Source organism: Panthera leo, chromosome E1 (genome assembly GCF_018350215.1).
Source record: "Panthera leo isolate Ple1 chromosome E1, P.leo_Ple1_pat1.1, whole genome shotgun sequence".
NCBI classification, from domain to species: domain Eukaryota; kingdom Metazoa; phylum Chordata; class Mammalia; order Carnivora; family Felidae; genus Panthera; species Panthera leo.
The window spans coordinates 48968769-48985285 of record NC_056692.1 but is presented as its reverse complement, the minus strand read 5'-3'; the positions used below and the strand labels follow the sequence as shown (position 1 = coordinate 48985285).

The window sequence follows — 16517 nt, the reverse complement described above, 5'->3', positions numbered from 1 at the left end:
TTTGAGAGAGAGAGAGAGAGACAGAGTATGAGCAGGGGAGAGGCAGAGAGAGAGGGAGACACAGAATTGGGAAGCAGGCTCCAGGCTCTGAGCTGTCAGCACAGAGCCCAACATGGGGCTTGAACTCGTAAACCACGAGATCATGACCTGAGCTGAAGTCAGACGCTCAACCGACTGAGCCACCCAGGCACCCCATAACAAGTTTCACTTTTTAACAGAAAGTAAATTAATACAAGGTATGAGGCGCTTAGGCATTCGTTTAAGGAGTCAACAAATGGAATAGACTGAGCCTTTGGCCATGACTTCCAAATCTCCTAGGCTCATCTGGCCTAGGAGTGTTCATGTGCCATGGGCACAGCCATGTTATCAGGAAGCAGCCACAGCTGCCGCATATCCAGGAGCTAGTGGCTGGACACCGAAATGGGGAGTCCGGACATCTGTCCCAGATCCACGCCCCTCAGTACCGAGGATGCTGGGAACAGACGCCCACGTGGTTGCAATAAAGCCCTATGACTCCATGACTTTGTTGGCAAACACAAACCCGAGGAAGATGTCTTCGTCTCCCAGTGAGCAAACCCCAATGATGGAACCCACTTTGAATCTAGACACAAAGCAGTCTGGAAAATGTAGAGTTTAGCTTTCCAATCTCTGTATTTGAGACAGCACACTGGGAACAAAGAGGAAGGAAGGTTGAGTGGGCAATCCAAAGCATCGACCACAACTGGAGTCGCCCGTCTAAATGCCAGATGCCCGGTTAGTATGAATTTCAGATAAACAACAGATATGTTTCTAGTATAAGTATGTCCCAACTACTGCAGGGGACATACTTATATTAAAAAAATTATTCATCATTTATATGAAATTCAAATTTAATTGGGCGTCCTGTATTTTAATTTGCTAAATCGAGTGACTCTAACCACAGTATCATCCATGGCTGGTTTCCAGTTTCTTCTTGTTGCGATCACTGGGAGATGGTGGGAGGGAAAGCCAACCTCAACCCCTGTGACCATCGGATCCTCCCCTGCTCCTCTCCATGTCCCATGTCTGATACAGATAGCACGAAAGTCTCAGGGGCTCCCAATAACATAATTTGGTCCAAAGTTGAATTTGGGAAAATGAAGCAAAGTCAGATGGACAGTTAAGAAGGGTGGTGTGGTCACAGGATGTCTGGAAGAGTCTTACTCAACACTCTGTGTATCACTCAGGGTGACTTTTTTTTTCTGTATAGCTCTTTTTATTTTCTTTTAAAGGTTTTAGTTTTAAGTAATCTCTACACCCAAGGTGGGGCTTGAACTCACAACTCCGAGATCAAGAGGTGCATACTCTGTGCACTGAGCCAGCCTGGAAACCCATAATGCTCTTGTACATCAATGTCTGAGCCACAGACCCTGTTCCCTGTTCTCAGAGTGGTTTACCACTCAGGGGAGGAAGAAGAAAAGGAGGAAGGGAGGAAGTCACCATAGGCTGAGCGCTGGAGGAAGTCAGGTCCTCCTGGATTCTGAAGGGGAAGCCGGGGGTAGGCAGGGAGGGGTGTCGGGGGCCACATTGGGGCTTGCATATCACAGGTGAGAGAAAGGAGGGGAAAAGGCTGAGCAGAGTCAGGTATAAAGACTGGATGGTGGGGATCAGCAGGTGATAATGGCAACGGATGTGTATGAGGCCTTGAGCACGGGCCAGACTCGCCAAGAACTCCGCACACCTTCGCAAGTTTCATCAGCACAGTGAAGGTGTTAGTGACTCTCCTCAGTTTAGAGTCAAACCCAGGAACGGGGACGTTCTTTGCTCAAGGCTACTCAGCTTGTAAATGGAGATAATACCAGGAAGGCAGGCTTGGCTCAGACTGGGCAGAGACTTGACTATCCAGGCTTGAGATGTAAATTTTTTTTTAATGTTTGTTTATTTTTGAGAGAGGGAAAGACAGAGCATGAGCGGGAGAGGGGCAGAAAGAGTGGGAGACACAGAATCCGAAGCAGGCTCCAGGCTCCGAGCTGTCAGCACAGAGCCCCACGTGGAGCTCGAACTCTCGAACCATGAGATCATGATCTGAGCCAAAGTTGGACGCTCAACCGACTGAGCCACCCAGGCGCCCCTAGGCTTGAGATTTAAATGGATGGCATAGGGGCACCTGGATGACTCAGTTGGTCGAGCGTCCATCTTCGGCTCACGTCACGATCTCGTGGTTTATGAGTTCGAGTCCCACCTCTGGCTCACTGCTGTCAGCTTGTCAGCACAGAGCCTGCTTTGGCTCTTCTGTCCTCTCTCTGCCCTTCCCCCGCTTACACACACACACACACTCTCTCTCAAGCAAAACAAAACAAAAACAAAAACAACCAAAAAACAACACTAGATGGATGGCATAAACGTGGCTTGAAGGCCAACTGTGGGCAAGTCACTGGAGAGTCAAACACAAGCCACTCTCTCAGACGGTCTGGCAGGATGTGGCCAAAGCCCTAAAAAGGAACTTTGATCTAGAGATTCTACATGAAAAACCTACATCCTAATAATTAAAGACTATTTAGCGATGCACACCGAGGGAGGGTTTAGGTGGAAAGTGTTCACTACAATGAGACTTATAATTGCAGAATTTGTAAACTATATAAATGTCCAACCATAGTGATGAGTTAAATAAATGCAGCCATACATTCAGCTCGTGTTGTAGAACAATACAGAAAAGTATTTATTGATATGGAAGTATGCCAATGACATATTACTGAATGAGAAATACAGATTACAAAATAGTGTATTCCATATGGGTGCCTGTGTGCATGTCTGTGTGGTTTTTTTTTAAATTTTTTTTTAATGTTTATTTATTTTTGAAACAGAGAGAGACAGAGCATGAACGGGGGAGGGGCAGAGAGAGAGGGAGACACAGAATCTGAAACAAGCTCCAGGCTCTGAGCTGCCAGCACAGAGCCCGATGCGGGGCTCGAACTCACAGACCGCGAGATCATGACCTGAGTCAAAGTCGGACACTTAACCGACTGAGCCACCCAGGCGCCCCCATGTCTGTGTGTTTTAACCAGAGACAGATACTGTAAAGTGTTAATAGTGATTATTTTCATTATAGGTTATACTCTAGTTACCAGAGGCAATTTCTGTTTTCTTTTTTCCTTCCATTCTATAATGCCTACTAAGTGCCAAGCACCATGCCGGCCATTACATACATAATGGTGAATAAAAGGATATTTACCCCCCGCCTCATGAACGAGTAAGTGGGCAATGAAATCATTATTGTATAGGTACAAATGAGAATGTGCAGTGAAAGGGTGAAGGAAGTTCTGTGGTGGAGAGGGCCAGGTGAGGACATACAGGGGCCCCCGATGGTCAGGGAAGATCTCTTGACATTTAAGTCAACACCCAGAGGCTGAAAAGCAGACAACCTCAGGAAGGGCTGAGGGAGGGGGCGAGCCCGGCACAGGGAACAGCATATGCAAAGACGCCGAGCAGCAGAGCACGTTAGGGACACTAAAAGGTCGGTGTGGATGACGCACAGGAATTTATGTTTTCAGAATTAGGCATTATCCGTATGGAGGACCCCCTTCCTGGGACACAGAATACAGCATAGGTTCACTCTCATATCAGAATTTGAGGAACTCTGGTTGATAAAGTAGAATAATGATGCAAAGGAAGGTGTGGATCACTCTTTTGAATCATCTACACAATTTGGGGAGTTCCTGTACAACCAAATTAAGTTTCTGTACAACCAAATTCTTTCTTAAAGGTTAAAAAAAAAAAAAAAAAGGAACATTTCTCTTTTTAAAAAAAAACATTTTTTTAAGGCTTATTGATTTTTGAGAGACAGAGAGAGAGGGTGTGAGCAGGGGAGGAGCAGAGAGACAGAGGGACACACAGAATCCAAAGCAGGCTCCAGGCTCCGAGCCGTCAGCACGGAGCCCGACGCGGGGCTTGAACTCATGAGCCGTGAGATCATGACCTGAGCCGAAGTCGGGATTTTAACCAACCGAGCCGCCCAGGCGCCCCAATAAAAGAAAACTTAAAGATGCTCTGGGGCCAAAGCTCTGCTCTAAGCTGAAAGCCCTCCCAAGCAGCCTAACAGCCCATTTGTCCGCCGCCCTCTTGGTTTTGCACCCGGGGCAAGGGAAGGGGGACGTGGGAGCCCAGATGTTGCAGCGTTAGGAATGGGGCGGGGTGGGATTTCCAAACGAGGAGCTGATAATAATACAGGACGTCAGAAGGGAGCTGAGGTTTCCCTGGGACCCTGAGCCTCACTCCGCTGGCACAGCAACCCCGGAAGGCCACCCAGGCCAGGTAAAGAGCAGCTGGCAGCTAACACACAAAAGGCAGAGAAAGAGGACCTCCGAGGGGAGCCGCACATGTGAGTGACCGCCTGGCCTGCTTGCCTTCTCACGGGTGCGACGGGCCCCCAGACGGGGTTGGCACAGGGACTTGAGCCCGGGTCCGTCTGAGCCCCAGGCCTGCGTTGTAGCGCGTTATGCTTGTGGGATGAATCAAAAGGCCTGAAGATTAAAAGCCAGAAGCTCCTACCCGCACCACACACAGCAGGTTATGTCTCGTTGTCTTTTTGGATTGCAAAGAACCTCACAATTTGGCAGTGGGTTTGGGACACCGTCCGCTGTGAGCCCCCATTCCAGCCGGGAGGGGAGGGTGCGTCAGGCCGCATCACGAGGACCGAGATCGAGGACTCCTGCGGCCCGGCGTCCCGATTCCCCGGCACCCTGGCCTGGCCCCGCCAGCGGCCGCCCCCGATGCCTCCTCACGCTGCCACGCTGAGGCTGGCCGGTTCAAGACGGCCGCTAACCCCACGCGGCCAGGACGCCGGCCCTCCCCTCCCCTGTCACATGTTGCGGCAGGGACGGAAAGCCACCCGGATCTGCTGCAGACCCCATCTCAGGAAAGCTCCGTAGAAGAGAAGTCAAGTCCAGCAGATCCTCTTTTCCTAAAATGGGTCCGTTATAGGACTCTTCGAAAGTAGACACGCTCTCCCAGATCGGAATTACAGCCCGGCCTCCGAATGCCCGACACACCGGGAGGTAACCTGAAGTTTGTGGAGTGAACCACCACCGACGGCCGGCTTCCACGGCTGCACGAAGCACACTATCCAGGGAACCGTGCAGTTTTCCTGCTGAACCACCTTCTTCCCACCACCTTTGCAGCCCCGACGCCTGCTGAAGGTATCGTTCGAGTTGGCACAGCCACGGAGCGGGTGCCTGGTTAGCCCCGAGCTCAAGGGTCATTCTTCCCGCTAGACATTCCAGATCCACGCACCATTTCCTGGAAACGCAAGGGTTCCTGGGAGAAGGCCATCTCAGCTCCGTATCTCCGGTCCCCGCCTGGCCGGATCAGAGGAAGAGGCAGCACTGGAAATGGAGAAGTTGTCTACGGCCTGCTCCGGGACAAGAAAATCCTCAGCCAGTAACCAGGTGATTTTTTTGAAGCACTGGTTTCTCAAAACCCCCAGGTGGGGTGAGAAGACGTGGGGGACAGTCAGAGCTGGGCTCAAGCAAGACGGGACATCAAGGGCAGCTGCTCACACTCGGAAGGGTGCCTCTGCCCTGCTCCCACCCCCGCGGATGCAAAGACGAGGCCCACGTTTTGAAAAATATAAAATTTTAATAAAGGCTACATCTCTTAATTGCAATAATTATTGTACCAAGTAGATTTCCTTAAATGAACTCTTTATAGTGCATAATTTACAGTATAAGTAGAACAAAATGCCATGGCGAAAGTCGTTGAGTACAAGACTTGTAATAAAAAGGCGTAAAATATATTTATACATAAACCCCTTTCAAAAAACAAGGGAAAGCTGGAGCCCTCAATATAGGGCGACGCACGGAGCAGGACCCCGTGCAGGTACAGGTACTGTACTGATTTAAAGTCAAGCACTAGAGATAGTGGATTAATACTCTCTTGTCATACAATATATACAGACATATAGTACAAGGAACAATGGCAAACAGAATGTACAGATGAACTTCACACAAAAACCCGAACGTCAAAATGAAGGTGTCTGCAGGAAAGGGTGCTGCTAGGTCTTGCCACAACTGTCCGCTTCTTTGCAGGGCAAGGGGGGGGGGGGGGCTGGGGTGGTTTCCAGGACGGCGGTGGTCCAAAGACTAATTAAAACAAACAAAAACCCCCACAAAACCCAAAAAACCTCCCCCTCCCCCAAACTCCAAGGAGTCGTTATCTCAATAAAAGCACAAGTTGAACTCCAAGGTTCTAGCAAGCCTCCGCCACGGGGCGCCGGACCTTGGTGGGGTTAGAAAAGTTACTGAGTAAATCTGGGGTCCCAAAAGGGAGGCTTCCCACCCTGCACCCCACAATGGATCCCCATCCGATGTGATGACACTACATGGCGGTGACGTTGCCACATAAATCAGGGCCTTCACGACAAAATAGAGCAGCACAGAAAGAAAAAAATGCACCAATTTCTGCGTGTGTCAATGGTAGGGCACCATTTGTAAAAGTCTATCTTCGCTTAGAGAAGGGCAGGGCAAAGCATAAGAAATCCTCTTTTAATGAAGAAATCATTCATGCAGTCCTAGCTCAACCCCTAAGTTTGGATAGGGCAATTAAAACCTCCTCTCTCCCCCTTCTGTGTTTAAAGCAGCATATCCATAAACTGGGGACAGGGGGAATCAATTGTTCAATAAATAGCAGTAAGGGTTCCTGTTCAGGTAAGCTATACACAGTTTCTCTTAGTTTATGGATTTCAGATCCCTAGGCAGTCATATATTATGTATGGCAGTCTCTCAAATACAGTCAGTATCTTCAATAGCCAAGAGTGGTCATGTTTTTAATAAATAGTTCAGGCTTTTCTTATCTCAGTACCCAGCTCGTGAATAATGAAAACCAACCTCCCCCTCCCCCCACCCTCCTCCCCAAGTGGCCAGTGGCCAATTCTCCCCTAGACTTCGTCTTCTTCATTGGTTTAGTTTTCCTTCAAAAGGTCTTGTCGCAGTCCGTCACGGCCAAGGCCGGGGCGTGGGTGTCGGCCCCCACAGTCCGCCAGAGCCCGACCCCAAGGGCTCAATCGATCCTCTCCACCTTCCCCAGAATCCTGCCTTCGTACATGGGGAGCACGGCCTCATCGTCCCAGATCTCCTCAAACACGGCTCCGCAGGCAAACTCGTCGCTTGCTTTTTTGAAGTAATACCTTAAAAGGAAAACCCAAAACGCGTCTTGGTAAGACTGCATTTTCTGCTTTGTTTAAAAGAGAGGTTATGTCAACACCGAGACGACAAAGGGGTCCTGAGGGTTCTGCTGCAGCTGGCGTGCATGTAAACCTCGGCCCGCATCCGACTGACGACGGCCACCGGGGCGTCACGGGAGGCCACCCCGGGAGCAGCGGGCCGGGCGGCCAACCGCCTGCGGACAGCTCCGAGGCTGCGGTCTTCGGCCCGGCACGCACACCAGGGCAAGCGCACGTTGCGGGCAGAGCTGTCTGCTTTCTCCCTTTTTACCAAGGGGGGCATGGGGAGGGCAAAACTTGCCTGGTGCATCTGAAGTAGCAGCTGAGACGGGCCCCTCAGAGAGGCCCCAGCCCCAGCCCCCCCGAAACTGCAGAAGTCCGGAGAAGGCAGAGACCCCAGCCTCCGCTGCCCACAGGCCCCGCTCTCCTGGCCCGACCCTGGCTCAGCCATGGGACAGGCTGCTCTCCTCAGTGGCCCCTGCGGGAGGCTGGCCAGCCCCACCTTGCTTCCCAGGGCTGCAGACTGGCCCCGGCCCCGCTGCTCTCCCCTCTTCGCCCCGTTTCCCTCCCACCCCTCCGGGGTCAAACACTAAAGACCCTTCTATTATGCCCGTTGATTAAAGGTTCCTTTTATCCCACCCCAGACTCCTTTCTTCTAAGGCTGTTTAATTGTGTGGACGCAAATGACCGGCCTCTCTCAGGAGAGCCACATTCAGAAACGACGGCTTGTCCTCCAGGCGGGCTCACCCCCAAGCCCCTTCCTTCCCCGGTCCCCTTCCAGGGAGACCCCCTCAGGCGGATTAAACTCGCCCCTGCAAGCCGGCACCTCCAGCCAATAAAGGCCACTCACGGAGGGAGGGTCACGATCCTCTGGGGGTTGGGCGGGGGGTGGCCGGCTCTCTAAAAAATGCAATTGTGTCTCAGGGTTACAGTTGGTTTTTGTTTCTGTCTTTTCATTAAAAAAAAAAAAAAAAAAAAAGAATTCCCCTTCGTTAGAGCTAAACTTCTTTCCTCTTTAATGAAGGCAAGCCAAATACTTTCATAGGAGATAAGGCTGAATAAAGTGAACCAGCTGGGTTTAGTCAAGGTTCCTGGTTTTTAGCCCTCGCAGCTGGGCCACAGCACCGGGGTGAACGGCACGGCCCGGACGGGTCAGTGGGGAGAGTGCTTCCTATCGAGGGGATCGGAACACTCGGGGGGCTGGAGAGGAGATGGGGGGGGAGGGGCACTGTGCACAGGAGATGCCAGACAGGGGTGGGGGGGGAGGCCACCTTTCCCACAAGGGTCTCCCGTTCTGACGTCCCCCTCCATTGGGCCCCACGGCCCCCCAGCTCTGACCCCCCGGGTCTACCGAGTTGGGCCCTCTCTGAGCACCTCTGAGCAAACACACAGTGACCTTTCACAGAAATACAACCTCTTCCAGAGAGGAGAGAGGCCGAGTTCCCTCGGCCCCAGCCCCAAGACTTCAAACACACTGCGCTGCCCTCATTTTCTCCAAGAAACGGGCTTTTCCACTGCAACATGCTTTCTGTGGCAAACTTTGCTTTCTTCTGACATCTGGCACCGATAGCGTCTGGCACGTCTGGAGAGACTGTTCTCCTTTTGAACCCCTGCCACGTTGAGATGACTCAATGCGGCCCAGGTCCCCCACTCCCGTGGCCCCATCCCCGCTGGGCTTTTTTATTGGGGGGGGGGTGTTGCTGAGGGGGAGCCCCACCCCTGCCGGGCGGGCCAGGCACGACACCCTGTGCCCCCACGAGCCAGGAGAGCAAGTACAGAGAGATAAGGCGGCTGGGAAGGGCCTGGCCACAGCCTGATCCAATCAGTAAAGAATTCGAGAGTCAACCATTTGTGCAAGTCTTTGTGCATTAAAGGGGAGGCCGAGGCTTCAAAGCCAGGCTTATTAAGTGTGCCTTAGGAAAAAAAAAAAAAAAAAAAAAAATCAGAGCCAGATGTGGCCGGAGTGGCTGAGCGCGGACCCTCCCCTGCAGCCTCAGCTCGGCGCTCCGTGGCCCTTTCTCCCCTGAAGGTCACCTGCAGCTCCACTCAAAGTCCAGCCGAGTCAAAGCTGAGATCAAAATGAATCCCTGGAGGGGCACACTTGTGTAATTAGTTTCACCTTGTGTCTGTTCAAGATAAAAAAGAAAGACGACGACGAAGGAGCGGAAGCAGCCAGGCCCGTGCCCCAATCCCTCTGCAACATTTGCAGCATTGTCTCTGCCCCGCCGTAAAATGGAAAGATCTAAGCCCAGCTCCACACCCTGCTTCTCGGTCACTTACAGGGTCCTGGCCTCAGAGCCCTATCCTTTCCCTGCAAAAGGAAAGCATGGTGGGCCCCTGCCCCAGTCAGCTGCTAGGCAGAGTGCCTGGGAGAGATACGCAAGGCCCGCTCTGGCAGGGACAAGGTCTCGGGGTCCTGGAGGTGGTCTCCGGGAGCCAGCGCCCACCCGGCAGGTTGCTAAGTGCTATTCGGGTTCTCCGTTCCCATCCTGGGCTGGCGGCGGGAATGGGCGGGCACCTTCCGAGCACGAATTGTGCTCCTCCTGAAGCTGTGTGCGCCCGGGCACCTCACCTGCCTCCCCCTTGCCCTGGTCCTGCACATGGCACCCCAGACACAGCTGTAGCAGAACCCACACGTTCCCTTGGGATGAAGGCCATGTGAGGAGGGGCGGCTAGGCCTCCGGGCAAACAGGGGTGGGGTCATCACCCACCCCAAGTTAAGGGGAAAGTCACCAAGAAAATGGTCCCTGCTCTTGGATCCTCTCGGGGGCCGTAGGAGGCCAGAGGAGCATCTCCGCTGAGCAGGCAGGGAAAGGAAGCCTGGGTTGGGGGCGGGGGGGGGGGGGGGCAGGTTCCCTTGCCAAGGCCCCAGCAGAAAGAGTAGCCAGCCCTGTCCGCCTGGTGCCCACCCATGGGTCCTGCCCCTTCTCTGATGAGCATTCCTGCTTCACATGGCCCGTTCACCACAGGAGGTAGTTCTTCAGGCAGAAAGGCTGAGTAAGGAGAATGCTGTCTAGATTCCTAGGCGATGGTCCCTGCCCTTCCCCAAGCCTTCAGCGTGAACAGTCTCTCCTAGACCCAAGCCTCCCTCACTGGTCGGTCCGTCTGTCTCTCCCCGACACACACACCCCTCCTCTCCCTTGCAGGTAGGGCGTCCACAAGATGGCCCAGGCCCAGCTCTCCTGGCAAAGCCCCTTTTCTCCTCAGAGTCTCATTCACCTGGTAGAAAAAGCCCGTCCCGGTCCCCACAGAGCCCTCCCAGAGGCCTCCCTGCTGCTGTGTTATTTCTGTCAGTGGTGAGGGGAGAGAGGAAATGAGAAGGAACCAAGCACCAGGCAGCCCAATGGCTCCCGAAGCGCCTGCCTCCCGGCCCCTCCCGGGTCCGGCCGGGCCAGGGAAGCGACTCTGGCTCTCGGTTCTGAGCAAACAAACTCTGGAGCGGCAAGAAGCCGCAAGGCCCTTACCTATAATTTCCCTTTTTGCTGAGCTGCTCTTTAAAGTGGCCCAGGGTCAAGCTCTGAGCCTTCAGCATCCTCCTGTATGGAATTTCTTCTCCACAGAAAAAGTATGTGACGACCAGCTCGCTGGCCTGGAGCGCGTGCACCGCCGCCAGCTTCTTTGGCTCTTTGTGACTGAAAAATAGGATGGAACGCAACGAGTTCAGCATCCGAAGGCAGCAAGTGCTCCCAGCACACACACAGGCTCTCAAACAGTCTCCAGAGATGAAGTGGGGCTGTAGCTAGAAGCTCAAAGGGGGCTTGGGTGTGGGGGGCCCCTGGATCACAGAGGCAGCCACCTCTGGGAGCACACAGCCCACCTCCGGGTCACCTGCATGGCGCACACAGGAAGGGACAGTTTCCTTTTGGTTGTAGACACTGCTGTTGTTTCCCTCGCTAGCTCCAAAAGGGAGGGGGGGTGGGGACAGAACAGTCTCCTTCAGGATGGCACACACGGGGTGCCAGCCAATGAAGACGGGAGGGCAAGCGACCACAGAGCCATGGGAATGCTGTGGAGACAAACCAGAGCATCTCCTGGGATGGCATGGACGCCAGAGCCCCCTGGGAAGGCGAGCCCAGGCATTGTGACCTCCCTCGTTTATTCGGAGTTTGTAGAGTGGCATTAAGAAGGAAAAAGACAGCTGGTACCCTTAAGGTCGACCAATGAAAACAAAAGGGTCCAGGGCGGTGGCTTATTCAGGACCTCAAACGTTGCTCATCGCTCAAGAGGAACAAGTTAAGCCAAGAAACCTTGAATCACTGGGCCCATCTCACACCCCTGCAGATTTCTTTCTAACTGCACCAGCCTGTAAACGAACCAAGCTTCTGGGTCCACTTTGCAACAGTGTAAATTGACGACAAGGATCGTGGCCGGACTGGGGAAGGCAACCAACAGAGCAAACAAAGCAAAACAACAAAGACTGTCCTCTCTCCATCTCTGCAATGGCGGAGACTCCTCTTCCTGCTCAAAGTTTCCAACTTGCTAACTTCAAGCTGAACGAAAGCAACTTTTCCATCCAGGTCTGGGGACCCCTTTTATCCACCTGCTAACGGCGTCACATCTCAGCTCTTTGATGACGGCGTGCCCAGGAGCCCTGAGCCACCCACCTCTTCGGGAAACAACACCTGTGTACGAGCCACGGTGCGTTTCCCGGTAAAGGCCGAGTTTCCGAGATCCTGGTTTACGGCCACCTCTGCATCTGCTGGTCCTCGTTGCTAATGTTAAAATCGAGGTGATTTTAACCTACTAGAAAAAATTTCCAAAAAATCCCAACGCCAGAGAGTTGATGCCCTGAAACATAAACCACGAGGCGGATCCCAGGAAGGTCGGGGTAAAGACACTCACTCTTCTGAAGCCAGGCTTGGGTTAGAGGAGGGCGTGGCTCCCGCCTGACCAACGGCCGAGTGGTTCCTGTCCCTCTGCTGACTGGCCGCACAGCACCTGAGGGCACACAGCCAGAGCGGAGGATTGAGAGAGAAGCCTGCTGTCCCCTGGCAAAGGGGGAGCAGACAGAAAAGGAGTGCCCTGTAGGCCCTAAAGAGACACAGAGCCAACTTCCATCCCAATGGGGCACAGCCATCCTATCCTAGGTTCCCTGGGAGCCTGGGACTGGACACTGCCGGCCCAGCCAAAGGGCTGAGCTCTAAGTTCACCACCAGTCACGGCTTCTTACGTGTTCATCTAACCGGCTTCACGTGATCAGGGCGGCTGTAGGGAACGGGATTTGTAAGGAATTACTGAAATTCATTCTCCTGCAAGGCCTGACTTGCCTAACAAACAGATCCTTTACCGGCTGGCTCTTCGGAACAAACAGAACTAAGAGGAACAATTTCTAGCAGGTGGGAAGGGGACTCGTTATATGGCCAGAAGCCTCCCCTCCTCCCTGAGGAGCGACGGAGACCCAGGTAGAGATGGCAAGAGGCCCTTTTGTGAGAGGCCAGGTCCCAGCCTCTGCCTTCACTTCACCTCTGTGCTGCTTGCACTCACCGCTGCTTGGGGGGCTTGGACACCTCGGCCAGCCTGCGGCAGGCTTCCTCTAGCTGCGCCAGCGTGTTGGGTGGGGTCAGGGGAGGCATCGCGGGGTCCTGGGTGAACGGGTGGGCTCGGGGGGCAGCGCGGGGGTGCCCGTTACTGCCCCCCAGCAGGTGGTGCCGGCCGGCTCGCTCGGCGGGGGACGCGCGGGCGCACTCTAAGGGGTAGGCCCTTTTTGTGCTCTGGGCACTGAACAAGGAAGGAGAGAGAAAGCAGAAGGAAAGAAACTGGGTTAGAGAAACTGGAAAATATGACTTCAATAGAAACTTCTCTATTCTGCCTTCAAACAGAGGAGAGAAAAAAAAAAACCCCTACCATAACACGCACAGGGGGTGTTGCCAAAACATGGCATTTTTGTGGTCTGCTCAGTCCAACGTTTAATATTAAGGCAGCAGGAGCAAACAGTCATATTTGTTTTCGGCCCACTGCAAAATTAGCCATCCCCACGATACCTCTGTGGTGACTGCCCATGACCCCCGCCGCCGCCGCGGTGTTTACCTATGGGGCTTGGGCTTGCTCTGCCGCTCACTCTCCAGCATCCACTGCCAGACATCCTGCGACCTGTCTCCTTCCTCCCCGGGCAGCTGCAGGGCCCCGGGTCCGCCTGGGGCGCCTCCTTCCCTGGCTGGCAGGGCCGGGCCCGGCTCCACGCTTTTCCCGGTCCGTCTGGGCGGGGTACCACCTCTGCTGCTGCGGGGAACCAAGAACCACACCCATCCCAGGGGCCCCGTTACACCTCTGGGACCCCTCGAACCGGTGGGTTCAGCGGGTTGGGGGGGAGGGGGCAGGGGGACACCAAAGACCCCGCCCCCCGCGCCTCCCTCCCGGAAGCCAAGTGCCCGTGACCTCCGACCCCCCACCGGGAAGCTCCAGAATCGCCAGTCTGCACTCACACTTACCCGAACTGCTCGGCCGGCACGGGCTCCAGAGCCCTGGGGTGGCTCTTGCATTTCGAGTAGCAGTAATACTCGGAGCCCCCCGGGCAGAAGCAGCGCACCCTCTGTGCGGCCTCCGCCTCGATCTCCTCCTTGGTCTTGGGGAGGGCGTGGTGGTGGATGTAGTGGTGGTGGACGTGCTTCGTCGTCTGCTTGGTCACGAAGCCCTTGGCTCCCAGGAGGGGGCAACCGGCCTGCGAGGCGGCCACGGGGGGCAACTTGCCCCCGGGCGGGAGGAGGGGGTGGTGCTGCTGGTGGTGGTGGTGGTGGTCGGGGGAACGGGAGCGGGGGCTGTAGCGGCCCACGCCCGGCGACTGGCAGCCGGGGGTCTTGAGGACCCTGGACAGGTGGTCGTCCAGAATGGTCTGCGGGTCCTCCTCGTAGCTGCCGGAGGGCAGGAGGGAGAGGGGGTGCGGGGTGGGGCCCCCCTCCCTGGAGCTCAGCGCTAGCTCAGAGGCCTCCTTCTCTTCATCCTGGAGGGAAAGGCAGCACAGGGGTGGGGCGGGGAGGGGGGTAAGCGGACAAGCAAGCAGCAGGGTACGGCCAAGTCTCCAGTGGGACGGGGGGAGGGGCGGGGCCACGGCTGCGCAGGGTGGGGGGGGGAGGGGCGGGGCCACGGCACAGAGGTGGGGCCGCAGCAAAGGCACCTGCCAGCCAGCCCCAGGGTGGGGGGTGGGGGGTGGGGGGCGGGGAGAGGGACAGGGCCCAGCGCTACCTCTCGGATCTGCTGCAGGCGCTCCTCCAGGCTGTGCCGGCTCTCCAGCTCCAGTTTCAGCTTCTCCAGCCTGGAGATGAGCTCGGCCGCAAAGGTGGCGGGCTCCACGGGGGTCATCTCCTTGGGCAGGCGGTGGGTTCTCTACGGGGCGCGGGGAGGGGAGACACGATGCACGTTCAGGAGGGCCGGCACGTGGCGCCCGCCGGAGCTTCCCGGGCGCGGTGGCCACGGCCACGGCCACGGCCACGGCCGCACGGGCGGGCGGAGAGCGGCAGGCGCGGCGCCCCGGCTGCTCCGGAGCTTTATGCGCCGGCGCCGCGACCTCATGGAGAGCCATGGTCCCCACCAGCGTTTGCCTTGGGCAGGAGCAGTTGGTCGCACTCCGAGAGGCCCCGCTTGTTCTCTCTGTAGTACAACCAGCCCATCAGTAGCTACTCTGAAGTAGAAAATCTTCAAAGACTGTTGTCAAACATCAAAAAAAAAAAAAAAAAAAAAAAAAAAAAAGGCAGCCCTCTGAGGTGGGGAGGGGAGAGGGACAACTCAAGGAATAAAAAGTAGAGTCTAAACAGAAAGGGAGCTGGAAATTAAAAAAAATAATAATAATAAGATTGGAAGGGAGGTGGGGGTGGGGGAGGGAGAAAAGGGGGAAAAAAAGGGAGTCACATGGCCGGATCAGAAGAAGTGGTAATTTATTTCCTGGCCGCACACTGCGCACCTTTGAGGTGGTGTTGTCTCAACACTGTCCTAGATCTCCCTGGTTCTCTCCACCCCTCCTCCCCGTCTCTTTGTACAGAAAATGAAGAAAGATGCTGCGGGCTAGTAGCAGAACACTGCTGAGCTTGGCTGCCTGAAGCTGATCTATCAAGGGAAAAGGGAACATCTCCAAATCAAGTACAGAATATAAAAAGGCATCGAGGATGCCTGCCAAGAGCAGCAAACAGAGAACTCCCACCGCCCGGCTCTCTGTCCTCCTGTCCTCCCGCCACCCCCTCCCCTGGCTTGTCTGCCTCCCTCTTCCTCACTCCCCTCTTGCTCTGCCCTTTGCTTTAGGGTAGGCGGGGGCATCGGAGAGCCAACCTGCGAAAGCCAGCTTTTCCCTGCAGAGAGCAGGCCTCACCACCGTGACCGGCAACCACTTAGCCACAGAACGGAGTGGGGGAAAGAGAAGGCCCCCCGACCCCAACCCCCACCCCCACCCCCTGTAGGAGCCGGCCCTTCTCACGCAGGCTGGCTCCGCGCAGCCCCGATCAAAGCGCTGCCTTGTGGAGAAAGTCGATTTGCACACCCCAGGACCAAATCATCTAATTTACAAGCTTGGGCCACAGAACTTTTCTTTATTAACACACGTTCGCCCCCTGCATCCCCCAACGCCCAGCCGAAAAAATCTGTATCATCGATACTGTTGTGTTTGGGGGGTAATATTACTGAGGAGGGGAGGGGGATGCTGAAGGTCCCCAGAAAAGCATCCTAACAGGCCAATTTTAGGACAAAGTCTGCCCTGTGGGAGGGGCTTTTGGAGAGGAGTTGCTCTAGCAACCAACACCCCGTGCACTAATGCAATGTGGGATTAGCAATGCGACGTGTTAATTTTCTGAATGCAACCTAACTGATGAACCAACTGAATTCTTGGAAGCCGGCAGAAAGGATTCACAGACAGAGATGCCGCTCAAAGGCGGGCACTCTCTTCCCCTGCCCAGGGAGCAGTTTTCTTGCAGGCTGGGTCTCAGCGGATTGCATGAGGCTTCTGAGGCTTTGCGGAGTATAGGGGGCCACATGCTGGCTGCCCTCCGCGACGTGGAAACAGATGGGGGAGAGGCCAGGAAAGCATCTTCACGCTTTGGTGGCCTCTCACATCAGTCGCAGGGAGAAACTGTTTATGAGATCCTTGCTTCCAAACACTTCACTCGTTCTGCATTCATTAGGTGCAGATCCAACTGTAGGTACTAAACCAAGTTCTGGGGTTGGGAACAGACAGGACAGAACAGCTGCCCTCCAGGGCCTGGGAAGTCAACAGGAGAAATGGCCAAGTACATAGACGAATGGAGGACCGAAACGATCGCGCTGTACCGTCAACACGAGGAGAAGGTCTCAGGGACAGGATTTTCCTTCTGCAGGAGGCAGAGATTTCTCTAGTCTCCTCATTCACGGATTCAGTCAATACATC

The 16517-nt window shown here is 54.9% G+C and overlaps 1 protein-coding gene across 4 annotated transcripts in view; it reads right to left on the bottom strand.

The window, feature by feature from the left end:
• Positions 1–5572: 5572 nt before the first annotated feature.
• The window catches only part of AXIN2 (axin 2), a 32176-nt gene continuing 21231 nt past the window's right edge, over positions 5573–16517 (bottom strand). For all 4 annotated transcript variants that reach the window (XM_042916212.1, XM_042916213.1, XM_042916214.1 and 1 more), the window contains exons 5-11: positions 14354–14494; positions 13603–14111; positions 13202–13393; positions 12659–12892; positions 12017–12112; positions 10639–10806; positions 5573–7138 (exon numbers count right to left, since the gene is read on the bottom strand). In XM_042916212.1, the coding sequence (XP_042772146.1) occupies positions 7012–7138; positions 10639–10806; positions 12017–12112; positions 12659–12892; positions 13202–13393; positions 13603–14111; positions 14354–14494 (1467 nt within the window). In that variant the 3' untranslated portion in view covers positions 5573–7011. The remainder of the gene's footprint in view (positions 7139–10638; positions 10807–12016; positions 12113–12658; positions 12893–13201; positions 13394–13602; positions 14112–14353; positions 14495–16517) is intronic.